General features: G+C 35.3%; 5 protein-coding genes and 1 long non-coding RNA gene across 12 annotated transcripts in view; 4 read left to right on the plus strand and 2 right to left on the minus strand.

Annotated features, from left to right (window-relative positions):
• Positions 1-11: 11 nt before the first annotated feature.
• On the plus strand, positions 12-7,111 carry LOC105195630 (heparan sulfate glucosamine 3-O-sulfotransferase 6). 2 transcript variants are annotated; one of them, XM_026136435.2, is made up of 5 exons: positions 12-233; positions 1,609-2,188; positions 2,626-3,116; positions 3,442-3,543; positions 6,541-7,111. In XM_026136435.2, exons 2-5 carry the CDS (start codon positions 1,728-1,730, stop codon positions 6,555-6,557), a joined length of 1,071 nt encoding a protein of 356 aa, XP_025992220.1. In that variant the 5' UTR covers positions 12-233; positions 1,609-1,727; the 3' UTR covers positions 6,558-7,111. The 2 variants fall into 2 exon arrangements, with proteins under 2 accessions (XP_025992220.1, XP_025992219.1); XM_026136434.2 differs by lacking the exon at positions 6,541-7,111 and having other exon boundaries at positions 18-233; positions 3,442-4,542.
• LOC105195631 (FGGY carbohydrate kinase domain-containing protein) lies at positions 5,123-10,028 on the minus strand. Of its 2 annotated transcripts, XM_026136433.2 has the most exons (11): positions 9,786-10,028; positions 9,603-9,714; positions 9,245-9,482; positions 8,918-9,045; positions 8,505-8,687; positions 8,206-8,413; positions 7,998-8,148; positions 7,843-7,917; positions 7,282-7,556; positions 6,993-7,114; positions 5,123-6,912 (listed from the first exon to the last, which is right to left on the minus strand). In XM_026136433.2, exons 1-10 carry the CDS (start codon positions 9,990-9,992, stop codon positions 7,030-7,032), a joined length of 1,662 nt encoding a protein of 553 aa, XP_025992218.1. In that variant the 5' UTR covers positions 9,993-10,028; the 3' UTR covers positions 5,123-6,912; positions 6,993-7,029. The 2 variants fall into 2 exon arrangements, with proteins under 2 accessions (XP_025992218.1, XP_039304618.1); XM_039448684.1 differs by having other exon boundaries at positions 5,123-7,114.
• On the plus strand, positions 7,454-9,123 carry LOC113004125. Its single transcript, XR_003268871.2, has 4 exons — positions 7,454-7,580; positions 7,995-8,246; positions 8,464-8,669; positions 8,946-9,123. It is a non-coding gene; the product is annotated as an uncharacterized LOC113004125 (long non-coding RNA).
• LOC105195624 lies at positions 9,970-16,060 on the plus strand. Of its 5 annotated transcripts, XM_039448687.1 has the most exons (7): positions 9,970-10,087; positions 11,843-11,988; positions 13,343-13,446; positions 13,510-13,658; positions 13,826-13,995; positions 14,073-14,185; positions 14,728-16,060. In XM_039448687.1, exons 3-7 carry the CDS (start codon positions 13,427-13,429, stop codon positions 14,729-14,731), a joined length of 456 nt encoding a protein of 151 aa, XP_039304621.1. In that variant the 5' UTR covers positions 9,970-10,087; positions 11,843-11,988; positions 13,343-13,426; the 3' UTR covers positions 14,732-16,060. The 5 variants fall into 5 exon arrangements, with proteins under 5 accessions (XP_039304621.1, XP_039304620.1, XP_039304619.1 ...); XM_039448686.1 differs by lacking the exons at positions 9,970-10,087; positions 11,843-11,988 and adding an exon at positions 13,123-13,256; XM_039448688.1 differs by lacking the exons at positions 9,970-10,087; positions 11,843-11,988 and adding an exon at positions 13,217-13,273.
• Positions 15,059-26,835, plus strand: part of LOC105195627 — an 18,107-nt gene continuing 6,330 nt past the window's right edge. The window contains exons 1-2 of the mRNA XM_026136431.2: positions 15,059-15,289; positions 26,421-26,753. Coding sequence (XP_025992216.1) covers positions 26,442-26,753 — 312 coding nt within the window. The 5' untranslated portion in view covers positions 15,059-15,289; positions 26,421-26,441. The remainder of the gene's footprint in view (positions 15,290-26,420; positions 26,754-26,835) is intronic.
• Positions 21,673-23,869, minus strand: LOC105195626. The gene has a single exon (XM_011161127.3). The coding sequence runs from the start codon at positions 23,243-23,245 to the stop codon at positions 22,490-22,492; it is 756 nt and encodes a 251-aa protein (XP_011159429.1). The 5' UTR covers positions 23,246-23,869; the 3' UTR covers positions 21,673-22,489.

Genomic DNA, 26,835 nt, shown 5'->3' on the forward strand with positions numbered 1-26,835 from the left:
TTGCAACACGCATGACGACAGAAGTGGCGCCGGCAGTAACCGGGGACCGTGGACCAGTTACGGGTCTGCCTGTGCCGTTTGATAACGCGCTAAATGTGCACTTTCCGCGCGCGAGACCGTGTGTCCGCATCCGCAACCCTCCACCGGCTGCGCCAGTCGCACGTTGGCCGATGACGGACGCGCACGGGGTGAAAGTAAACGTGTGTCTCCGACCGGCGGCACGCTACTACGGGGTAAGTGACATCCCCGAACTTTCGGATTCGGTCAGCCCGTTGTCCGATGCGGACCATCGGATCTCCCGGACATCCCCGGGGATGTTTCGGAAATTCCGGGGGTGACCAACGTCATTTCGTTTTATACTTGAAAAAGACTTACTTATTTATTTTCTTTCCAAGTTGAGCGAATTTGACGTGTTCGTTTTGCGACTTATTTTGCGCTTTCAAACAAAGAAATGTAAGAATAAAGCCGACTTTACGCGAAGCTACTTTGTATTCTATAGAAATGGAAGGAGTGCACTTTAGCCACGAGAAATGAAGCGAATCTATTACGTATTCATCTTACCAAGCTTTTTACGTACATGCTGAGATTATATAAGAAAAATGCATTTTTTGTCTAAATCTTTGAGAACACCTTTCGGATATCCTGAGGAACATTTCAAAAATTTGAAAAATACATGGAAATGCGCTAAATTTTATTTTGTGTATTTTCTTATTATAATTATTTAGCAAAACAATATTTAACAAAAAATGCATTTTAAAGAAATACATTTTTTGTCTAAATCTTTGAGAATTTCTTTCGGATATTCTGATAAGTCTTTTGAAAATTTTTAAAATACAAAAATGTGCTAAGTTTTATTTTATGTATTTTTTTATTACAATTATTTAGCGAAATAATTTATGTCAAAACATGCATTTTAAAGAAATCTATTTTTTATCTAAATCTTCGAGGACGCTTTTTGAATATGCCGAGGAGGAGCATTTGAAAGGAGCAAAATTTGAAAAATATGTGGAAATGTGCTAAATTTTGTTTTGTCTATCTTCTTATTACAATTATTTAGCAAACAATAATTTAGCAAAAAATGCATTTTAAAGAAATGCATTTTTTATCTAAATCTTCGAGAACGTCTTTCAGATATTCTGATGAGCATTTCAAAAATTTGAAAAATATAGAAATGTACTAAATTTTATTTTGTGTATCTCCTTATTACAATTATTTAATGAAATAATATTTAGCATCTTTTTATTATAATTTTATATAAGGAGACAGGCGATTTATTCAAATCTTCCCATGGGAAATTACTGCTTTAATTTCCAATTTTTAATTTTTAATTTTTAATTGTGTGTAGTTGGGAAATAGCAATACATTTTTCGATTTTTCGTTTCTTATGTTGGTTTCTCTTTATAGCACGGCATCTCTTCTATTTATATCAAAATTTAAAAATGCAGAAAGACTGGTACATCCTTCGGACGTTGTAGATACTATCGTATTCGATTTTTCATCTGCCGTCGGATGCACCAGTTGCATTTCCGCGCATAATTCACGAGCGAAGATTATTCCTGTCTGATCGCAACACGTAGCACATACAAGATATATCGGGATATCTTTCAGACATCGCGGAGAGTATCGGTGCGAGCGTGTCGGTGTCGATGAAGAGGACGGCGGACACCGCGGCGGTATAATGGCATCCAGGAAGCCGACGAAGTACGACGACTCGTAAAACTGCGAAGATGGAATTGCGCAAGGGCTCCTGGAAGATCGTGATCCTCGTATGCGCGTTGATCATCTATCTATGGATGCTTTTCGTCGATCACTCGCACATGCTGGCCGACATATCGCAGAGGATCACGCTGCAAAGAACGCGGATTCCCGCGAGAACTGCCTTGTATCAAGGTGCCGATCGATCGAGGATCGAGGAGGCACCTTCGAACGTCCGGATGGATCCAAAAAAGTCGCAGTCCCTCTCATCCCGTAACGGTACGCTCGCGGGGGGTGCATCGGGATATGAGACGTTCAAGCAACAGGGTCCGATACCAAGCCGGCAATTGCCGACCGCTCTGATAATCGGCGTGAAGAAGGGCGGGACGAGGGCACTTTTAGAGTTCCTGAGGTTGCACCCCGCGATCCGCGCCGCCGGCTCCGAGGTTCATTTCTTCGATCATCATTATGTGAAGGGATTTCGCTGGTACAGGTGCGTGCGACAGACCGTTTTAACGACTGAAGCACAATACAGCGCTAATCCATTTAATACCTCGAGATTACAAAGTTCTGAGATATAAGAAGTTCCTGTTCCCGTGCTGTAACTTTGTCTTCTTCATACAAGTAATAACTCCTACTTCAACAAAGTAATAACTTCTTCAGGGAAAAGACAGAGATAGACTTTAAAATAAACTTTGAAATAAGGGATATCTACAAATCTTTAATTTAACATTTTATAAGTAATTAATTAAATCATTTAATTTTTCTCTGCCACGTGAAACACAATTGGTTTCAAATGCGGAACTAAACTCTTTAAAGAATTTTTTATACTTATTCTTTTTCACGAGAAATCTTTTTCTCGTCACGTCTTCTCCTTTTACTCTCTGTAACAATATTATGAATGTTCAATAATCTTTTCTCAATAATCAGGCGTAGGATGCCGCCGACTCTGGTCGGTCAGATCACCATGGAGAAGACGCCGTCGTACTTCGTGACGAGTGAGGTGCCGAAGAGGGTGAAGCATATGAACCCGGGGATGAAGCTGATCGTCGTGGTAAGGGACCCCGTAACCCGGGCGATCTCAGATTACACACAGGTGAAGAGCAAGCGTCGCAAGATGCCACGCTTCGAGGATCTGGCCTTCTTGAACGGATCGAGGATCGTGGACACCTCTTGGATGCCGCTGAAAATCGGGGTCTATGTGCGGCATCTCGAGCGGTGGTTACAGTACTTTCCGCTATCGCAGTTCTTATTCGTTTCTGGCGAACGTCTGATCGCCGACCCGGTGATGGAAATCACCCGAGTGCAGGACTTCCTGGGCCTGAAACGGGTGATATGCGAGAAGCATTTCTACTTCAACGCCACCAAGGGCTTCCCCTGCTTGCTCAAGTCGGAGGATCGTGCTACTCCGCACTGTCTCGGTAAGATAATAGTAGAGAATGTGTGGTTCATAAAAAATTAATTTCTAGGGAAGTAAAACGCCCCGCCGCAACTATTTTGTTAAAAATTCATACCATTTAAAATTTATTAAATTTTCGAAGAAATTATAAGTTAAATGCGATTTACGCACAGATTTTAGAGAGCAGTCTTTCTTCGACTTTTAATCAAAGCGTAATAAATTTTTTAAGATGGTAACTATCCCGATTAATCTTTAATAATATCTTTCATTGTTCAAATTTAAACTTTTTAGAATATCGTAAAACTGTGTAACATCCGATATTAATTGATTGTTCGTTATCCTTTCAGGAAAAAACAAAGGTCGCAGTCATCCCTACATCGATCCCATGGCGATTCAGCGTCTTCGAGATTTTTATCGGCCGTTCAATCAGCGATTTTATCAATTGGCGGGTATGGATTTCGGCTGGTATTAAAATCCACGCGTGTATCGCAAACATTCATACATATCGTAAGCAGGAAAACGGAGTCAATTCTCGTCGCGTACTTATTAGTCAAGTACTTATTAGTACTTATCAAGTACGATATCTATTGCGCCTGAATATCTGTAATCCGATAGGAGCATATACATTACCGTCATATCAGAATACGCGCCATTAGTTAATTTATATATAGCGTTTGAGCGAAACTTTTCCGAAATCTTGCTTCCGATGATGTAGTCTTCAGTTTCATTAGGTTTCAATCTTTTCCAATTAAATTGCGAGAGAATACTCGTATTTTTCTAATTTTTTCATATTACGTAATGTTACATAATTTGTAAGAGCTATTAATATAACGAGAAATTTTCCTGTAATCTTGCTTCCAATTATGCTTCCAATTAGTCTTCAATATTAGCATATTTTAATTCTTTCAAATTAAACTACAAAAAGTATGTTTTTTAACTTTAACAAACATTATGTTTTTTAACTTTTTTAATTTATATAAATGTAATTAATATTAAATAATTAATCTTCATATATATAACACGAAAATTTTTTCAAATCTTGTTTTCGACGTTGTAATCTTCAATTTTATTAGGTTTTTCATCTTTCATATTAAATTGCAAGAAAACATATCTTTTTCAACAAATCCTTTTGTTACATTGATTTAACATAGCCTTAAATAATTTATAAAAACTTCGTATATAATAGAAATCATTGTGTTCTGTTTGTTATTTGTAATATAGTTAGAAAATCTAGATTTATAGTTTAGTTAGTAAATATTAGATGCCATCGTAAAGTTAACAGAAAGAAACAATATCTCTTAAAATAAGCGTACAGTTGCCGTCCGGAAGTCTTTACGAAAAGAAACCGCGACATATCTATAATTATCCTATAATTATATCATGACAAAGCTACAATAATGAAATTATATCATATTGAACATAATTCTATATATACACAATGAAAAAAATATAAAATCTTTAAGAATATATTATAATAATAATGAGAAATAATGTATGCGGAAATAAAGAGAAGATATAGTTTCTTTAAGTCAATTAGTTATTTTTGCTGAATAAACTAAAATTAGTTTAATATACCATAACTAGATGAACCAATATTGCCAATATTAGAACATTTATCGATTTCCTTTGTTATCGATTTTTGGCTTTTTATCTTCAATTCTATAGATTAACGTTAATAGAATAATGTTGTATTTTGGTAAAGTTGTGCGAAATGTAACAGAATACGAACGCGGTTATTGTAACAATTATGCAATGAAAGGGCAAAGTGATTATAAATTTATTCTCTGGCAAAAGTTCACGCGCGCTGATCTTATTATCACAAAAACATGATCTCAAAAAATTTGTAATAACTTTCAATCGCGTTATTAAAGTTTTAAATAATTCACGTATAATTAAAACTTTTTAAATATCATTTATTATTGCCAAAACTTTTTTATTTCGCAAATTTAATTTAATATCAATTATATAAAGTATCATATATTTTATATCGCAGTTTTTAGCACAAAAAAGAATTTATATATAATTTTATTATATCTATGAATTATCTTTTATATTTTACGTTTAATTCGTATATATGTATAGAATTTTTTTATCTCTTTCTGTATTGGATACTACGTTTGATAATTTCAAAGTCTCTTCGCCCTTGTTAACAATCCAATTGTGCGTTCTTTAATGTAATGTATAATACGACAATGACGAATAAGTATAAGAGGTTAATAGAAAAATTAACTAAAATTAACTAAAATTAGTTCCTAAGTATTAAAATCTAGTTAATATAATTAGCAAAGATACGCGCATATTTATGAATTAGCTGGATAAAAGATCTCGGACATAATTAGATCGCAAATCAGAGATTTAATTATGCAGGGTATAATAACGTAAAATACGGGGTCGAATAACGTAAATATTTCTTTAACAAAATTGGATTTTTACATGTTTGCATCAATAGTTTTTTCAACACAGAATAACTTTTTAAAAACTATTCTACAAGAGTAGTTTTTAAATATGTTATTGCTAATTCTTTCATGATATACATATACATTTTGTATAAGTCAACGTTTAAAAGATAAATCTAAGAGAAATCGATGAATCACATATGAGGCAAATCCGAATACGAAGAAATTAATTTGGAGGCAAATTTAATAAAATATTCCATAAGTTCTGGAAATTAGAGCGCAACGTAAGTTAATTTTGTATGTAAGTAAGATTAATTATTAATGTATTTAATTCGACGACGATTGGAGGACTGTATTTATCTAGTATGTAAGAACGAAAGTAGACAATGTTTAGCGATACGATCCGTGCGAACGACGACGATGATGTAATAGTGAGGCACAATGCTTTTGCTCAAATTGTACCACAGGTGGCTGTCAATATTATAATATAAGTGTTTCGTACATTGTTTTAAATATGTTTTGAATACAGGCTGTTTGACAAATAGAGCAAGATATGTACATAAATGTTATACAGGATGTTTAAGAGCAATTCACCGCCATTCAACCAATGATAGACACTATATAAATAGATTCTGATCTTTTTGTAGCTGTTGATTATAAATAGCATGCAAACGTTACGTAGAGATTGCTTGGTTCCCAAGTTAAATTCCCAATCCCCCTTTTCTTTGGTGTTATTTCACCTTTATGTCTCTGATATTTGGATATTTATTTGCTTTAGAAATCATGATCACAACTTGTGTTTTTTTTTAGAAAAATTTATTAATAAAATATGATATAATTTGTAGACAGAAATATCTGTGCATACAATATAAAGTATATGCAGATGGAGAATCTATATGATTGGTAATGATTGTACATGAATTAATATTTTCGCCATACAAATTCCCATATATATATATATTTTTTCTATTTTTGTATTACAAAATAGAGAAATTTAAAATTAAATGAATATAAAAATATATAATAACAAAAGGGCACTGTCTTTTTCAGATCACATGATGAATTAGATCTACTCCAAGGAACATATATCGCCGTAAAGTTTGCTACATTAAATCAGCATTATACTAACATAATATCAGTACTCTAGATCCTTGGCGATTCTATTGTAAGGCGACGTGGTAAATATTGCAAACTATTACTGCTATTAATATCATTAACGCCACAGTAAGTATCTTCAATTATTTTCACGTATTTACATATTATTTGAAGAAATATCTCAGATACAATGTAGTATCGATACTTTTCTCCAAAATATTGTTTCTCAAGATGCTAGTTTCGAATCACTAAGTTTCTACAACATAAACCCATTTCTAGTATTTATACTTACTCGTATTCTAAGTTTTGGAGATTCCTTTTGAATATCTATCAAATATATTCGCAGATCCTTTATCTTCATTCTAACTTCCAATTATAAAAACATTTGCTAAACACGATTTACTTACTCTTAATCCGTTTAGGCTAAAAGGACGGAAAAATAGTCTACAATTCTTCGCTCATCAATTTCTTGTATTCTTGTTGATCTTGAACCATTTTCTTGAATACACGATACTTTCGAAGATGATATCTAAAATAGTTAAAAGCAGATATATGAAAAATTGTGTGTATTGTATAAATTCCAAATAATAATATAGAAATACTTTCTTTAAATTTGATTTTTATTAAAACTCAAGTTAAAATAAAATATTTTTTATTGCTCACATATTTTTTGCATCCATTAATCTTTATGCTTACTTGTAACATTCGCTTGTCGGTTTCACTACGTTCGCCGATCCTGCCATTCTCTGGATAGTCTCGTGCATGGAATATTTTTTTGTGGCACACGCACCGAGGATCGCCGCGCCTATCAAAACCGATTCTCGTTCCACAGGACAGAGTACCGGTAAAGCTAACACGTCAGCTTGTATTTGGATAAACAGCGGATTCTGGCTGAGTCCGCCGCAAACCAATATACTCTCTATGTTATGGCCGGCCGCCGATAAGACTTCGATTATATGCTTTGTACCGTACTGATACAATGTTAATCAAAAAAAGTAAATATATTACATTATATCATATCTGTTTTAATGCATTAATAATAAATGCTTTAAGTTTTAACAGTTTAGAGTTAAAACCTTATTGCAAAAATAAAATAATTTTAATAAAAAAAATTGTTTCAAAATTCCATTTAAAAATACATCAATTATTTAAAAAACATTTGTGCGTTTTTGCAACGAATAATGAAGACAACTAATTAAACATTTTTTTGTATTATAATATTTAGTGAGTTAGAACTACTTTTAATTTATAACATACCGTTAAGGCCTGCACCGTTGCTAAATATATCAACGCCAGGTTTTCCTGATCCACAGATAAGGATAATCCGGATATCTAAGAAATAATAGTACAAAATTATACATCTGTCTTTTTATATTCATATAAAATTCAATAAAAGATATTTTTTTCAGTACCATTCCTTTTAATGTTGGATCAGCGAGAGGTGAGCGATTACCATGGAAATCCGGCCACACATGTATATTCTTTGTCAGATACGACACGTTCTGCACATTTTTCTGTTCAGCCATAACAAGTAGCAGTTCGGATAAGTATTGCTGAATGTGTCTGAAACAAATTCGCTTTCGTACACACTTGTTCACGGTCTCTTTTCGATGAACTTACTTATTGCCGCCTAAAGTCATCAAAATTCCCGGCGTTGCAGGGTGCGTATCGATGACGTGATCGAGCAGCTTTCCAGTGGCACTCTGACCTCCTTCATTGAGCCAGAAACCGGGCACTATCGCACTGTAATACGGGCCCCAAACGCCATTTACGAAAATTTTGTTCTCGTTTACTATCATGTGACAAGTCGAAGTGCCGCAAATCAAAGCTAAAAATTATAAGACAATTTGTTTTAATTCTAATTCTTTTTCTTTTTAGTTGAACAATATAATGTAAATCGTTAATGGCAACTTGCGCACCCAATCGATTGGAGAAATTCGAAGACACGTCCGAGGCGTAACATCCGATCATACCGAGACCACCGGCGTGTGCGTCTATCAATGAAGTACCAACCGGTGTATCTTTCAACAATCCTAATTCTGCCGCAGCTTTCATCGATAATCCGCACTCAATTGCATCACCAGGTACCTTTACATCGTTACCTTGACATTAATATTAGTTTTTATTAAAATAAAGAATAATAATCATTTATATTAAGTTCTCATATTTACATATTTAAAATATTTCAATATGCAATTATACATTGAAATTAACTGAATAGTTTGTGCAATTTGAATAATTTCTTATACATATTATTATTCAATCTTTTATTATAAGTAGAGTATTTTTCTTTGTTAAATTTTGATTTTTAATATTAAATATAATAATGTACCTATCTTTCTCCAATTATCTTTTTTCAGATCTCGTAAATTGAGCTGTTCGAAGAAGTCCTCGTTCCATCCGTTCTTACCAATGGGATCGGCGCTATAGTTCCACTTACATACTAATGAACACAACGATCTGAAACAAGATATGAGATTTTGACTTCCCTTTTATGTTTTGTTTTTTACTTATTAAAAAAGTTTTAAAAAAATTAAATTGAGAGAATGATCGTACCGATCGAAAGTAAATCTTAGTGCTCAATAATAATTGTCTAGATGAAATTATATACATTTAAACAAGTTCCCTTTCAAAGGATTTAAATATTGAGGATGCATACCGCGACTCCGATTCGGTGGCTTTCCACGTTAAAAAATCTGGTAGATCAAACAGCAGCGCGATAGAGTTCCAGGAAGCGGGTAAGTTTTTCTTGAGCCACAGCATCTTCGGCGTTTGCATTTCGAGAGAAACCTGACCGCCTACGTATTGCAGTATATCGTGGCCCATAGAGTTGATAAAGTCAGCTTCCTCATGCGCTCTGTGATCCATCCACAGTATAACATTTTGCTTCTCCTGTCCTGAAAAATTAGTATACATCAATTTTCTATATTACAATGTATTACATGTGTTACTATGTGTTACATGAATCCTACACAAAGTTGGAATGAAATGTATACGCCAAGTTCTTTTTTTTATACCTGTAGGACTGACTGTTACTGGTGAACCCGCTTCATCTACAGCTACTAATGAGCAAGTAGCGTCGAATCCAATTCCTTTAACATTTTCAGCGGAGATGTCAGCAACAACTGACTAGAAATAGAAGAAAAATCAGATCATGAGCCTCATTTAACTTGCGACGCGCAAATAAAATCTCCTTTTACCTTGACAACGTGGCACACAGCACTCCAAATATTGTCGGAGGACTGTTCGTAGAAGTTCGGCGCGGGATGAAAGATCTCGAGCGGGCAGGTAGCCACTTTCTTTATCTTCCCGCTCGAGGTGACCAGGGCCGCTCGTACGCTTCCCGTCCCGACATCCACACCCACGAAAAAGTCCATGTCCGTCGCAGCTGGATGGACAGATTGCATCCGCAATCTTGCGACGAGCAAAGTCGACTGAACACTTTTCGCTGAGCCCAGGCATGAACTGTAAGGAGGAAGAGGCCATCAGCCAACCATACTGCGTATGTTAATCATTGACACATATTCTAAGATGGCATGACCCTGAGATAACATTAATTACGAAGGAGATACGAAACGAATAAAGACTTCAAACAGTGTAAGCGCGTTATCAGCTAATGCTTCTTTAATCCACCAACACGTATGCAAATGCTACATTAGTAAATACTCTAGTCAAACATGATTTATTCCGCCTCCTACGAGGATCATTAACGCCTGCGAATAACTTCACCAGAAATTAACAAAATGTACATATGCGACATATGGTGAATCTGGACACTTTATTAAATTAAATAACAGAAAAAATCTCAGGAGTAAAGTTATTAGGAAAAATTACTCCATCGCTTCCGACACGATGATCATTATTTTAAGTACAGAAACATGTAAAGATTATCGGTGTATCTCCACATGAATTACCTCGACCTACGGTCATACCATCTCCACGCTCGCTCCGTTATACTTACATATTCAAGTGAGAAACTCTTTTTGCATACTTGGTGAAAGTCACCTCGATCGACGTCGCGGCAACGACGACGCAACGTGATACTCGTGCTCGGCGAGATCAACGCGTGACGGACGTGAAAAGTAATTGTCACGGTCGTTGCGCGGAAGACGCTTCATAATCCTCGCACGTGTATACGCGCGTGTCATGCACGCACGTGCATCATACCATGCCGTATGCTCCATACGCTCCGTACGCTTGATCAATATAAGTCTGTTCATTTTAGTTAAAACTTCTTGCATGGTTCATCTTTACTCCATTTCTTTCCCCATTGGAGAAAGGAAGAGAAAAGATAAGCTCCAAGAGATTCAGCTGTGTGAAAGAAACGTACGGATCTTTCAGATCAGACAAGGTATCGAAGGTACCTTTATTTTCGCGCATGCGTATTGGAATTGAGCAAGTAAAATATAAACCCAGACAGCACATAATTATTGGAATATTTCATAAATATGTACGAAAATATTTCATAAGCATTTTTGTGATCTTATATATGGATGCTGACTTCCTATTGTCGATTCTCATTTCGTGAAATATCTGTAACATACAATGAAGATATCCATTGATTAAGCTAGATAGACGTTATATACACCTCTATATGTTGCAAATGTTACTCACCGTAAAGTTGTCTTTTAGGCCCCATCCTCTTCTTTTTACATCATCAGAATTCACTGCATTCACTCGCAAAAATACGCGGGTTATAATCGCGTGCGATTGGGTACTTAATTTCCCCTTAAAATTAAAGGGATAAATTGTTCGAATCCATTGAAAAAAAAGAGTTTGATAAATGCTGCCAAATGTTGAATAAAAAATGTTAAATAAAAAGCTAATTACACATTTGATTAATATGACCAAAAATAATTTTACTTTTCTGAATATTACTTAGCAAGTATTATCAAATTTAATAATATTTACAAAATATTTAGAAAAGTAAAATTATTTTTGATTACATAATGACCAAATATTTAATTATATTTTACCCAACCATAGCAGCTATAACTAAACTCTTTTTTTCAATATCCTTTTCTTTGATCATGTATACGTGCACATTTACACAGCATTAAAATAAGAAAATAGGAATTGTTAATTCTGACTTACCGACCCGATGCGCAACGAGCGGAGTTATTCAGCCACGAAGCTGCGACGAAACTGCAACACACAAACATAAGATTAAAAATTAAAATTGCGCTCAAAATAGTAAAAAATGGAAAGGAAAAAGACTATTAATTTTAAGTAAATAAAAAAATATATTTACCCCAAGGTTGCTCCGCTGAGGCCCGATGCTACTCCCAGGCCTCCTCTTCCTCTCAGAACATCTGGGCTGCTCGTCTATCACAGGAATGGTCTGAAACAGGAACAGAATCAAGATAGCTTCATCTCCCGCATAGTCAACTTCAAACCGATGCCGTACGTATTACGTAATATTGGTTTCGCCTTACCTGTTAAACAATTCGTGATGCCACTTGCTCCGGTTCCAATCTATCATCTCCCGTCTGCCGCGTTCTGTAATCAGACGTAAAATGCGAATTAAGATGATGAGCCGGCTTCATTTTCGCGCGCGCAGTTAACTTTACGCGTCCAGATTGACGCCGAGCTAGCGCCACGATCGCGCTGCACGCGAGCATCGAATCTACATTACGCGATGATTGTATTAGCAGTAAATATTAATTACAAGATTAATATAGATTTTGCTCACCTATTTAGTCGGTTTGCGACGCCACTCATTTCCGTGCTACGATCCGCATCGCATTCGTGTTCTGCAATCAAACGAAAATGCGCATCAAGATGGCGAGCCGGCTTTGTTTCAACGCGCGCGGTCAACTTTATGAGTCAAGATTGACGCCGGACCACGCACTGCGGACGCGCGACATACGACCATCGAATCTACGTTAAGCAGTGATCGAATTAGCAATAAATATCAATGCGAATTAAGTTTCGCTCACCTGTTAAAGGATCCGCGATGTCACTCGTTTTGGAGCCGGTCCATCCCGCGTTCGTTGCGTTCTAGAAAGGACGTGAATATAGTTAATATAGCGTGAAGCGATCTCTCTCTCTTTTCCTCTCTCTCGCGCGGGCGTGCGGTTAACTTCACGCGCTAAAAAAACCGCGATATGCGCCACTACATATCTTTACCGCCCCGATTGCTTTTGCCATACCTACATTTTCGGTTGATCGAATAATTACACAACATAACGTGAATTTTACTTACTAATTAGACCTTGCGACAACATCCATTTCTGAATCGATTCGGAGAACATACCACTTTCTGCAAATGAGAGAGAAACACAATATAACGAAAGGGTTAATTTTCTCTCCCGGGTGATGAATTTCGTACGCCGCGATATATGTCGTAATTATTTACATGAGCACCGACGAGAGACTATTATAATTCGAGGTCTAAATACGTTATACTTACCAATTAAATGATTCGCGATGCCACTCGTTACGGAGCCGGTCCGCTACGTGTCCACTGTATTCTGGAAAGAATACGTGAACGCAATTACTGGTGTGAAGTGGCTTTCCTGCGCGGCGAACTCGCACCAAACTTCACGCGCTAAAAGTGACGTCATGCCGCGGGCGGCGCGCGCATGAGCAGCTCAACGCTCCACACGCACAACCCAGCTTGACCCAGCTCAATCGGCTCGACACACGTGCAGCCAGTGCAGCTGGAGCGGGTGAGAGCGGACAGCGAGTCTGTTTCGCGTTTATTTTCATTTCCTACAAAAGCGAACGTTCATGTTATCGTTCTCAATTGTTTCAGCGAAATGCTAGATTTCCGAAATTGCCGGTGGAATTATAGGCGCAATTGCTTTCGCGCGCTATCGCCGCTGAGATAACCTGAAACATGGTTCGCTTCAAAAACAGGTAACCTGTAATGAAATTATCAGGTTTCCACGAACTTCTATAACCGTTGTTACATCTGTTCAGGTACATTGTTTTTACGATAAAGCCACAGGACGACGATGATGAGCACCAAGCGGCATGGAAGAATACATATGTGTCTGATGCGATTAAACAGAAGGTGCAACAATTGTATGGCGATATCGGAGTTGCAGCGATAAGGGACGGCTTCGATGGTAAAATTGTGTAGATTATGACAGTTTTTAAATAATCTCTATTTATGTATATATATTTCTATGTAATTATTTTTTATAATCTTACATTCTTGTAAGAAAATTTGAATTGATCTATTCTGAATGTATCTTTCATAGCTTTAAATAAAAGCTTGTTTTTTTTGTTGCAGCAAAATATTGCAATGTGCAAACGAAAATAGCGATAGTAAGGCTTAGGCACGGGCCTCATAAATTTGCATTGCATGCTATTCCATTAATAAACAAAGTAGGTAAACGATCAGTCAATACAAAGATCCTGTATGTAGGGGCAACTCTGAAACACTGTTTTCTCTTTATCAGAGTAAGAATTTATCAACAGTTATCTATTCTGTTTGCATTTTGTTAACAAGAAAAGAAAAGACATTGCTTTCTTTTTAGAAACATCAAGAAAAAAAATTGGAGCAATTGTGGTCTAAATTGCCAACGGAAGCTGAGAAGAAACAGATGGAAACTCTTCTGATGACTTTGACACCTGCTATGAGAGACCTCAAGTAAAAATCATTGTACATAATAATTAATTTGCTTTCGTTTTAAGTTTTGCAAATAAAAGTGGAGTTTTTTAATAACTAATGTAATAGATTGACTCGTTTATAATCACAATACAGTTTCATAACATTTTTACATTACAACTTATAACCAACCAGTCTCACCACCTCTGATTAGTTTGATTAATCAAATTTCAAAATTTAACTGCAAAATCAAAGCTGATTGTATTGTATCGTTTTCCCTGTCTTTTTGTAAATTATAATTTATTTATGTTAGATATTACACTTAATTAATAATTAATTTTTTATTGAAGATTTTAGAAAATTAACTTAAAGATAATTTGCAGTTTTTAATTTTGTTTTTCATAAATTTAATCAATTGATTAATGTATGCAGTTCATAAATTTAATCAGTTGATTAATGTATAGTAGTTGGTGAGTCTCATATCTTGAAACTAACGACATGAACAAATAGTTCCTTTTTTTTTTATAAATTTATCTCCAAGTTTGACTTGGATTTTTCTGTTTTTAACACGTTGATATCTGCAGATAACACTTTTGACGATCGAGCCGCAAGGATCGTTGCCACGTCTCGCCAGTTGTCGCTGCTCGTTGCTGGAGGAGCGCCTCTCCCTTCTCCTTCTCTCCGCCATCGTCGTCGTGGTGGTAATCTCGCCGTTATCCTGTTTCCACCGTTTCCGCGCCGTCTGCCTGCGTCTGCACTCTGCACTCTGCAGTGCTCCACAGTATACTCGTTCGGATCAGTTCGTAACGTCTCGGTGGTGGCTAGTGACGAGACGACTTTGAGCATTATTTCGTCGTGAAGCCAGGAACTCGTACCAGCGACCAGCGATTGCTCATAATTGACGAGAGATTGAGGAAGACATCAGGAAGGAAAAAAAAGTGTGAACTGCGAATGTTGCGTGGGGCCACTCTCGTCCCCCGCGGTCGTTCCGTTTATACCGGACGGTTTTAACGAGCGCCAGGATAACGAGATACTTCTCTGGTATCGACCGCTCTTCCGCGATCTCAATACTCATTATCGCCCAACCACATAGCTCCGTCTGAGATATAACCATTGCCTTGCGATAAACACACCGGCGAGCTCGAGGTAAGCGCTCCGTTTTCTTTCCCTTCCCCCTATCGATTATGGTTGTTTAGAGTCGCTCCCTGTTTTCGTACGATCGGATCCACCCTCCCGCTGAGGTTACGACCTCGGGTGGTGCAGGCTTGTCGCAGGCGGAATCTCATTTCGAACATTGTGACGACAGCGACGACGTTCCGCAAGAGAGATTTTCCACAAAACCGATGGCGATGTCCTAGCAAAGGCTGATCGCCTGGTGAAACCTGCGTCATATACGTTGAATGACAATTTGAAAAACATGGAGTTATATTTACATGATCCTTGACATTTAATCCCTAGCTGAGGGCATTATACATTGAGATATTTGCATCTAAAAAAGATGATCCTTGATATTCTTTAACTGTGGACAATTAACAATGAGCTGTATCGAATCTTGGAGATTCCTATTTTTCAGATTTAAAAAAGGGAAATAAAAATAACTTTAATTAATATTGGAGAAATTAACTTTTTTCCATTCTTATTGCTGCAGTTTTGTGTCTTTTGGCATTAAATTATGCATAGACTCAAGTATTATTTTTCTAGAAGAAAAAATAATTTATCAAAAATATATCTATACCTGAAAAAATGCTCAATATTCGATTCTTAATCTTAAGTCATAAACCAGAAATATTTGTATCTATAAAAGATAATCCTTGATATTCACTCATTAGCTATAAACATTACGCTGTGTTGAATCTGAAGATTTCTGTTTTTAAATATGAAACAAAGGGGAAATAAACATAACTTCTCTACTTTCTATTTACTGTTATTTTCTTGTGTCTTTAATTGTATACAAGATTTATTTATTTTTCTGTAAGAAAAGAAAACAGTAAAAATTGTGGGATATATTTTTATCTGGCAAAGTGATCTTTGATATTCAACTGTGGATTTCTTGACTGTGCATATTACACATCATGTAAAATCCCAGGGATTCATATTTTTAAATGAAAAAAGAAAAATGAAAACATGCTATCTATTTGTATTTGCTATTGCATTTTTTTGCATTTTTCAACGCTAATTGTGCATAAGATCAAAAGATCTATTTATTTTTCTAGTAAAGAAAACAATAAAAATCATCACATAAAGCAGAATATACCTGTATCTGAAAAAACGATCCTCGTGTGTGGATATTATACACTGTGTAAAGTCTTAACGATTTATATATTTTTTTAATATGAAAAGAGAAATGAAAACAGCTGCTAACTATTTTGCTGTTGTTTTATTGCATTTTTCAATGTTAATTGTGCATAAGATCTATTTATTTTTCTAGAAACAAAGAAAACAATTGCTGAATAAGTAGTGCAAATAATATCTATATTTTTAAAAAATAATTCTTGATATTTAATCCCATTTTTTGTATACATGATCAAGTTTTATTCATTTTTTTTTACAAAAGTAATTAAAATTATCAAATGAGTGGCATAAGAAATATCTATATTTGAAAAAGTGATCCTTGACCCAACTATTGGTAGATATTATACATTACGGTGAAGTTCTAGAGATTTATATTTTTAAATATAACATATGAAACAAGGAAAATAAAAACTGTTGCTGTCTGTTTTGTATTTGCTGTTGTATTGTACTTGCTATTTTCTTATATTTTTCAATGTAAATTATGCGTAAGATCAAGTTCTATTTATTTTTCTAGTTAAAAAAACAATTGCTGATTAAGTAGCAGTAATATCTATATTTAAAAAATATATATAATCTTTAATATTACTTCTATGGGCAGGCATTACGCTATGTTGAATTTTAAGGATTCATGTTTTTAAATCCGCAAGAAAAGAAATAACTTTATTGTTTCTTGTATTATATTTTCTTGTGTCCTTTGGTGCTATTTATATCATGAAAGCAGACGTTGATGCTTGAAAATTATGGAACTCTCCTTACGAGATAAACATTCAGAGAAAGGATAATAGATGAGGCATTATATGTGTGTCATCGTAGCAATACCTTTTTTATAAATCTGAGGAAAGTTTTCGTAAATTACAGGACTGATTTCAACTTTCTCTTTCTTTCCTTTTCAGTATGTGGCCGAGCAAATTGCTTACAGATGTTTGCTTGCAGATGCGTCTCCTGCGCTTTCCCTCCTTTTGCTTCAGAAAAGGAGAGCTTTTTCTCCAAAAGGGGGAAGATCCGTTCGACTTCAAGCGCCCGTAGACAGTGTAGTAATTGAACCAAACGGTGTTTATAGTTATGTCACGCCATTGGGGACTCTGTTTACAATACAAAATAAAACGAATCGTTAAATTGTACGGCATCGAATCGGCGAGGAAACGTGTGTTTATCCTGCCAAGCAAGACTGACGGGGATAAATTAAGGATAACGACTTAAATACAGATCAAATAACACACATGAATCTGCAAATACGACGAACAGATGGTCAAGCGAACATTAATTATTGTCGTAACGCTGAATATTCTTAGAATGAAGAAACGAGTATTTTCTGTTGATAATTATTAGTATTTCTTCTCCTCTTTGATTGACAATCCCAGTCGCGTACCTGTACACATTGTTTCATCATTTCTCGCCTCTGATTTATACAAAAATTTTAAAAGTGAGTGTACAAATCCAATTTGCAAAGAGAATTTAAGAACGTCGAATTTAGATTAAACTTTACAAATTATAAATTTGAGTCATCTCTACAAGTTCTAGTTATTAACGCAGTTTTAATCGACGCATCCAAATATCTTCAATAGTCACTGAAAGCTTTCCAATAAGAGACACAAATCGACACAGAAGTCATTCTGTCTTCGTTTGATATTCAGTGAAAGATAGTGGAAAGCTGCCTTTGTGTCTCAACTTGTTTGGTTCAATGGAAAGCTCCCTTTATGTCTTGACGGAGACGCAAAGGAAAATACTGAAAGTTTACCTAGTCGTCTTCAATTCCATTCCTCTTTCGCCGCATTACGGAAAATTAATCATCGAACAATGGCTTTCGATCTCGTTATCTTCCAAACGCATCGCTTCTGCAAGAAGGCAATTTAGCTAGAAAGCCGCCAACTTATTTATCACTTTGACGTTGAATCGTTTGCTTTTGCTTGCCAGCCTCGTCGTCGTGAAAATAACGTATCTAAACAGACATGATAGGAAATAAAGAAATCTGGCGGACGATTATAGGAGTTCCATCGTGACATATAAAATTAAAGTAGCGTGCCTCCTGTCTTCGTCTCAACGCGACGAGAGAGCCACGAACTGTCGCGTTATGGTAACTAGTTAAAAAAAATAAATAAATAAACGCGTCTCGACACATAAGATGAAATTGTATCTTACTTTCGCGACCGTGCGAAAGAAATTCCGCGGCCGTGCGCGGAATAATCTAAAGCGAGTAAACCTCGAAGGAAAGCGGGCGCGTGGGTGAGACCGGCGTTTATGGCTGTTACGGCGATGCGATCGCGGCGAGCTTCCGCTCGCTTATTAATTCGCTAATTAGCGCGGGTCCATACGCGCTGTGTCGAAGATATCTTGCGCGATATAATTAGCTCGGTCAATTAGCGAGTGGCCTTAAACTTTCACGTACTCTTGCCGCCAGTACGAGGCTTCCATGACACGTATACGGTACTTTAAGGCAATTTAACATGCTTGCATCTTTTTCTTTTATTACGACGATTACGTATAAACTCGTGAGGGACGTTGAGATTTTCTCTCTTTTTTTTATATAATTTTTTGTTACGAAGAAACAACTTTCTTCGTTTAATATTATAGATATGAAAATTTTTGATTTAAATCTGTCGCACAATGTGTTATTTGTTCATTCTAGCCGGATAAAAGTATTTCTATTTACTAGTACATAAATATTCTGTATTATTCTTTAATTTTATTATGTAATATATACTATTTTTCAAATGCAAATTTAATAGATTTTGTAAAAGGGTACTCTTAAAAAATTTTAACAATTATATTATTCATATTTTTATAAAATCATGAATTTTTGTTATCAATACGTGGTAAAACAAAGTTTTATTTTTGCATTTTAAGTTTTTGTTCATGTGAAAATAGGAATCAATATGAAATAATAAAATAAATTTTAAAACTAGGAAATTCCGGGATTTGTTCATAAATATTATAACATGTTAATAATATTATATATTGTTAACATTTTTCAAGTAAGAATATCTTTTTACAAAATAAATTTGCATTTAAAAAATAGTACACATAACATAATACTAAAAAATAATATTAGTTAAATATTTGCATACTAAGGCAACGTTCTAATGCAGTCGTTACGATATTATCATATAAAGAAGAGAATATATGGTTTTTTTCTCTTCTGATTGGTTCATCGCATCATCATAACATCATAATGATTTCATTGTAGACGTTCCTTAAATAGAAACACATTTGTGAAGCTAGACTGAACAAATGACACACTGTGTGCATCGTCGCGAGAAAATTTAAGTACATTGAAAAAAGTTTTTTTTTTCAATATTAAAAAAAATATTTTCTAAGTTTAAAAAAATAAATTATTTTATACCAGCTAATATTTATTCAAATCGAGGAAATGTAATTAAAATATATTTACTTGAACATGAAAAATTTGTTTTTCAGTGCAGGACGGTTTTGACCATCGAGGAGATTACGTTTATTAAAATCTATTTTAATTACTAGGAAAAGAAAGGAGATCCATTACATGAACGTTTGACATACTAATGTTCTTCGGAAGCGAGTCGCGAGCACGCGGCGAATGCAACCTGCACTGGATAAGACTCGTTCTCGCATAGGCGAGCCTCGTGGAATGATTTTAGCGAACACGACGATAAATATATCCACATGGCACGGACCCTGAGGAAGAGAAGGAGAATAGGGAGCAGGGACTCCGATCTCAAGACTCCGAATCGAGTCTCCTGAGAGAGAAAGAGGGAATGGAATGTTTCTCGCTTCTCTTTGCTTTCACAAAGCGATATTTTGACGACTTCTTTGACATGCTGCATGAACAACAGCAACAACATTGCACCAATTACTGAGAATATCATCTTACATTAGCGTTTCTTGCATTCTATAATTCTATGTCGATTTTAAATGAGAAAATTAGACTTTGAGATGATAAATCGAAGAAGAAACAAAGTGTCCTTTAAAACTAACGCGATAGCTGCTGCTTGAGCTAATTGCTTGATCAATTTGATTAATTGTAATAAACAGATAGTTACGCATCAGCTATCGCATTGTCTCTAAAGGACACTATTTCTTGTTTGATTTCTAAATTGTTTTTTGATTTTTATTACACGTTTACAAAAAACGTCACCTTTTGAACATAGTTAAGACAAACATAAAATTGAAATTTATATTTGAGATATTATTATTCTAAAAAAATAGTATTTTATTTGGAGAAACCCGCGAAAGTTCAGAAATATGAACGAGTACTTTTACAAGGCTACTAAATATTGAAATAGCACTGTAAATCTCGAGGAAAGAAGTTCTCGTAAATCATAGGACTAATCTCTTTCCGTGATATTCGGGAATGCTACGCATTACTGTCGTTCATAAATAGAATTATCTTCCTCGCGGCGGCTGTCCCATGTGTGACCGCCGTCCATTTACTGAAATATCTCGGTAACTGCTGAATCCAGTGCACACCCAGTCGTTGCAGCTTATATCGAGGGTGTCAAACAAAGTATACTCGATCTCTTCATTTCCAGACTTAGATTTCACACTAGAGCGACATGAGAGCTGAAGGGCTATGTGCGGAATTTTTTTTAACGAAAAGTTAGTCATTTCGCGTCTTAGGATTAAAAAAAAACTGAAATTATATTTGAATTAATTTAAATATAACTTTGTCACGTTTTTTTAGGATAGATGATGCGATTAAGGAGAAAGCTTCTGTTTATGATCGATTTGAGTGCATCATAATTTTATACAGCCGTGTCTTCGGAAATAAATTTTTCAGCTTACGGGCTTCATATGGTTGCCAGGAATAGATTACGACCGATATCCTATCTATCGATCACACTGTGTTCTCGAGAAACGCCGTTGCTACGCTTTATTCGTGTTTAAATATAAATCAACTCTCGGCGTTTAGTCTCTCATCGCTATTTCCTATATTTATTTCATACGTTACAGACACTAAAACGCTTCAATGCCTTGGTGAGTCGATTTATCACGTTTCTTATTTGTTGTCTGGATCTTTGAGATCGTTTCGGTCTGATACTCTGCGAGTACAAAAGACAGATCGGTCTTAACTTAATAGTGATAAAAAATATATCATTAATATTTCATATAATTAGATATTGAGTTACATTATTATTATTATTGTTATAGGAACTATTGAAATGTCAATTGAAAGTTTTATTGGGTTTCAAAGTTAGGATAATAACTAATAAAAGTTTCATGGTTTTAATAGTAAAATATATTTAGTAACAATTTTTTTACAATTTAATATATAAATAATTTATCTTGATAAAAATTCTCTATTACTTATGATTAATAAATTTTTATTTGAAAATTAGGACACGTAATTAGAAAAAGCGAAAATGAAAAGAGAGATTTGCTCAACGATTAATTTGCGTGAACAGTATATTAGCCAGTATACAGTTAGCGTTAATTATAGTCATTTAAAAGTCCTATTTTTCATATTTACGTCAAATGTAATTTTTATGTTAATGATAGCTTGACGTTCGTAATTTTGTAGAGAAGACAGTACAAAAAATAATTCTCTTAAATAATATATTTCACAAAACAATGAACATATTTTTATAGGCTAATAACCTGGTAACATTGTGTAATGTTACGTAAATAGCGATATTTCTTAAATATTAATTAAAAAATGTCAGATGTTCGTAATTCTGCGCAGAAAACAGAGAGTTCAAAAAATAATTCTCTTAAATAATTTATTTCATAAAGCGAGGAACATTTTTATAGCTAATGACGTGAGAATACGTAAGTGGTATTTCTTAAATAATAATTTAAAAATATCACAAAGACAGGAAATATAATAAAATTAATAACAAATCCAAGTATCTATTAGTTACTTCCGCTGTCACACAATTTCGAAATACAACTAATCTCGACCTTGTTGCAGTGAGCTTCCCAAAATTTCTAGTAAAATTTGAATAATTCCTAACGATTTGTACATTTGGAGATAGAAGAGCTTTCAGTGGAAATTATGCGCAGCCAACTGCTGAGCGCCTAATCGTTTATTTTTCTAAGGATAGACGTTTCTATAGTAGCACCGCCTAAGAAACTCCGGTTACATCACTTAAGCTCGACACTGGTTCCCGAAGTTCTCGACACACTTTTCGCAGGACGACCGCGGGAATTAACGATCAACGAAGAATCACCGAAGCGTTTCGTTACGCATTGACCGTCGCTTTGGATCTTCGTGATGATCTTCGTAACGGTCGGATGCCACGAGGATTTCCGTGTTTCCTCGTTGCGCTTCCCGTACTTCCCCTGGCTCCTTTCCTTCGCATCGTTCAAGATATTGTCCAGATCCTCTTGATTCGATGCCCTGTGCTCATCTTTGCACTCTGGTATTTTTTCAATAATTTCCTTGCACAAATACGTCGTTTGTTGCACGCAGGTCTTTCTACTTCTTTGTTTCTTCAGGTCTGTTTCTTCGGGACTGGAATCGAGAATTATCTTCCCGCCGTCGCCCACGAATTTCACCTTTCCTTTAGAGGAGTCCGGTCCGAGAAGGATCTGTCCACCATCGCCAGTGTACTCGATGTCGCCCACGTTGTGGTTCACGCGAAGCCGACAGCCATCACCGATAACGTGAACACTGCCGGAATTCTTCGACAGGATGATCCGACAGCCATCGCCTATGACCTCCAGTACGCGGTGATTCGAGTGCATCCTGACGACGAGTCCGTCGCCATGGAATCGCTTGACACCGTCGTCGACGTCATCTTCGTCGGAAGAATGCTTGCAGCGTCTCATAGAGTCGCTCTTGATCTTCCATTCCTTCTTCTTCGGGTCCTGTTGCTCGCTGATGTGGGAGATAGTCATTGATACTCGCCGATTGCCACTTCTCCTCGTCGATAGGAAAAATTCCACTTCACCAGATGATTTGTGACAAGTACAACAATTATACAATTGTTGCCCAATTCTTGTTAGGTGACTCGTTACAAAAGTAATGTACTGATCACGTACCACTTCGTCAAATGGTCTCGTCTGTCTTTTTTGCCCTTTTTTACCCTTTAAAATACAGGTTTACCCTGTTCTTTCAGAGGCGAGTATGCGAGAATTGGAAAGAAAGAGTGCGTACGTGCAGAATCGCACGAGAGAGAGAGAGAGAGTTATTTACGTTACGACGAGTAGCGTGATACAACTCCGATCCCTACGTTGTGGCCGCGTAATAACGAATGCGTACACGGTCGATTCATGCGCGTTGACGGCGGGTTCTTCACCGACCACAATCGGCCCCGGTTATTATCACTTCTCGGGGGACTTCCCGCGAGACCTTCTAGCGGAGAACACTCAGCGTTCATTGATACCAGAGTCGTAACTAGGAGTTACAGCGCCTGTGATGAAACTGCTGTCGGTAGATTTACCTATTTATTTATCAGATAATTTGATTACGTATTGTGATGCATTTCCTTTACTGAAAGAAAAAAAACTCTTTAAAAAAATTTTACTTGACACAAGAAAATTATTTATTTGATGGGTTCTAACTTATTTACTGGCAGTCAAGTTAAATTTTTCTTAATTGAAATGTTATATTAATAAAATAAAATAATTTTTAATCAAGTAATTTTTATACTCGAAGTAATCAATTTTTTAAATACTGGTAATATGTCTATTTACTTTTAAAAGTAAATATATTTACTTAAATGGAACAATCAAATGCCTATATGAAAATATACGGTTTTAAGAAAATGTATTTTTTTCCTCTGTGTCTTTAAATTGGCAACAAAGTATTTCTGAAATTGTTAATTAAAAAAAGACATCCTGTGTATCCAATTGTACAAATTTTTTTTACACAAAAGGAAATCTACAAAACGGTACTAATATAGCAGTGTAAAATATTAGAGATCTTTGGAAAAAAGGACCGTGTTCGCCTAATCTAGTTACGACTCTGTTTCACCTTTTCTCTTTAATTCGGCACGCCATTCTCTCACAATTATTCATCACGTCCAAGCGAAGGACAAAACGGTCTGCGTCTGAAAAGACTTTACAACTACGTTTCTTAATATAATCGTAACGTCATCTTTAGACTTTTAAATTGTTGGGGATTAATTTGTAATTTTGCTTTTACAATTCTTTTGATTGATGCCTCGGAGTTATTAGTATATACAAATTTTATCTCTTTAAAACTTCTTTCTAATTATTTGCCAAATAGCTTTAATCTTTATTATAATAATAAAAAATGTTAGAAGATATAATACAGATATTCTTTCAAAAAATATAAGAATTGAAACATTTTGTTGCTATTCTTTTCATAAAGCTGGGAGAAGGAAAAAATTGTCAGATAAAAATAAATATATCCTCTCCTGAAATATTATAATTCCTCGACAGAAAGAGAGAGTAATGCAAATTTAATTTCTGAATACTACGGTTGTGTACAACAAGTTATGTACAGCAGATTTCACCATGCAATCGAGGAGAAATGCCAAAATACATGCCTAAAACAGAAAGTGTACTTGGAGCGAATGTGGAATGCACTTTTCCCCAGCAAAAGTTTTAACAATAGTAGGTAACAACAATAGGCTAAAAATTGATTGATATTGATACATATCTTATTGTGCTAAACTTCGCAAGAATAAAGAGATAATTTCTAAGACAATCTTTAATGTGTGTATGTATATCTCTTGAATTCAGATTTTTATCACGATATGCTAGAAGAAAAATAATGTCTCTTCTATCTTGATTCTTTAGTTTGAATCAAATCTGTTTCTCTCTTTTTTTTTAAGAAGGTCTCTGTTTTTTTAATGTTTTTTTTTTATTTGCAAAGAACGTAAATTCTAATGTGTTAATTACCAATATATTTATCATTGATATTAGCAAACGTCTTATCTCGCGAAGGTCTCACTCGAACACGTCACTCTCACTGTTATTCAGTCAAACGATTTCTTGTAAATCGCGATTCACGCGTGAAATGCACTACGTCATTCGATCAGGAAGGAGTAATTTAGCTCAATATATAGTAGTACGACAAAACATCTATGCGAATGATCTACGAGATATCAGCTGTGCTCGCAGCTGTGCGCCTAGGGGGAATCACCTCGTTCGCTTCCTGTTATCGCGATTTTATATCTATAATAATTATTCGGCCTTTACCTTGGTTTAAGAACGTCGTTAAAAAGAACAGAGATAAACTGATAAGAGAAAGCTCAAGAAATAAAGCTTGATCCTAATTTAAAAAACATTAACTTTTGCGAAAAATAATGAAATAAATATTCCAACGCGTATTATTCAAAATTATAATTAAATTTTGTTTATTACAAATTATTTGTAAATTTTTTGAGTTTACAAATGAATGATTACAATTAAATGTAATTGTGAAAAATAAAATTTACGAAGAGAATATCTGTCTCTATTTAAAATAAAATGATTAAAAATATAATACTATGATTGATAAGAATCAAATTTTACTTTATTTTTATTATTGTTTATTAAATAGTTAATCACTTCTTTGAAGCGACACGAATCAGAAAAACGCGTCCAGACTATCCGAAATGATTTCCTTCGTACGAGATGTGTGTGCCATTCGACTAATTCAATACGCTCGTGATTGGAATGCCATAACTCAATTTTGAAACGAAATAGCTTTATCGACTTGGCGTCGTACAAGCTAATTGTTCCTGGCTGTATTCTCGGTCCACTGCCATCTGTATTGAATAATTTTTTTTTTAGCCATGAACTTGAAAAGCTTTTGTATAATCAATTCTATATTCAATAATCAGCTGTTTAATTTCAGAAAATTAAATCAATATGTTTACTACAGCGTCTCACAAAATGCTATATTTCACACTAACTTCTGCAAGCTTGTAGTCAAAATGCTAGCCAAAAGACTGTTTCTAATTAGATTTATGAACCTCTGAAATATATCTATCTATATATAACTGTTACCTTAAGTTTCAAAACTTATTCGTGATTTTATATATAAATTATATAGAGTATATTATTACATTTAATTTTTTTTTTTTTTTACTCATTTGCCATTTTCTGCTCTATTTTTCAGTGGCAAGATGATAAAAGCGAAATGAGTGACACACTCAATACCGTCATAATGGAGACTTCATACGCCGAGTCCGAAAATTGTTTGAAGGTGGGTTCGTCCTCGCCGATACTGAATGTGGCGCGGCAGGACTCGGGCGTACCGGAGGATCTCGCTTCGCCTCTCAATGGAGAGGAGGATCCGGACCTCACTATGAACAGCGACTGCAACATCACCGTCATTCACATCAGCGAGTCGCAGAGTAACAAAACAAGCGACAAGTCACTGGCCGAGAATAAGGACAGCAAGGATGGCAGTGACAGTGGCGTCGAGGGTTGCGCGACAGAGGTTCCAAGAGTGAGTTTCAATGTGAAGTTTTATTCGTGAAGAAAATATTTTTTTTTATAAAAAAATAAAAATCTGGTTTCAAGACACTTTA

Source organism: Solenopsis invicta, chromosome 4 (assembly GCF_016802725.1).
Source record: "Solenopsis invicta isolate M01_SB chromosome 4, UNIL_Sinv_3.0, whole genome shotgun sequence".
Classification (NCBI taxonomy): domain Eukaryota; kingdom Metazoa; phylum Arthropoda; class Insecta; order Hymenoptera; family Formicidae; genus Solenopsis; species Solenopsis invicta.

Excerpts from the sequence above, each read along its gene's own strand:
- LOC105195630 (XM_026136434.2), top strand. The coding sequence starts at position 1,728 with ATGGAATTGCGCAAGGGCTCCTGGAAGATCGTGATCCTCGTATGCGCG. Across the intron at positions 2,189-2,625 it reads AAGGGATTTCGCTGGTACAG|GCGTAGGATGCCGCCGACTC; the intron begins GTGCGTGCGACA and ends CTCAATAATCAG. Across the intron at positions 3,117-3,441 it reads TGCTACTCCGCACTGTCTCG|GAAAAAACAAAGGTCGCAGT; the intron begins GTAAGATAATAG and ends TTATCCTTTCAG.
- LOC105195631 (XM_026136433.2), bottom strand. The coding sequence starts at position 9,992 with ATGCAATCTGTCCATCCAGCTGCGACGGACATGGACTTTTTCGTGGGT. Across the intron at positions 9,483-9,602 it reads AGTAACAGTCAGTCCTACAG|GACAGGAGAAGCAAAATGTT; the intron begins GTATAAAAAAAA and ends CTAATTTTTCAG. Across the intron at positions 7,918-7,997 it reads ATCCAACATTAAAAGGAATG|ATATCCGGATTATCCTTATC; the intron begins GTACTGAAAAAA and ends ATTATTTCTTAG.
- LOC105195624 (XM_039448687.1), top strand. The coding sequence starts at position 13,427 with ATGGTTCGCTTCAAAAACAG. Across the intron at positions 13,447-13,509 it reads ATGGTTCGCTTCAAAAACAG|GTACATTGTTTTTACGATAA; the intron begins GTAACCTGTAAT and ends ACATCTGTTCAG. Across the intron at positions 13,996-14,072 it reads ACTGTTTTCTCTTTATCAGA|AAACATCAAGAAAAAAAATT; the intron begins GTAAGAATTTAT and ends CTTTCTTTTTAG.
- LOC105195626 (XM_011161127.3), bottom strand. The coding sequence starts at position 23,245 with ATGACTATCTCCCACATCAGCGAGCAACAGGACCCGAAGAAGAAGGAA.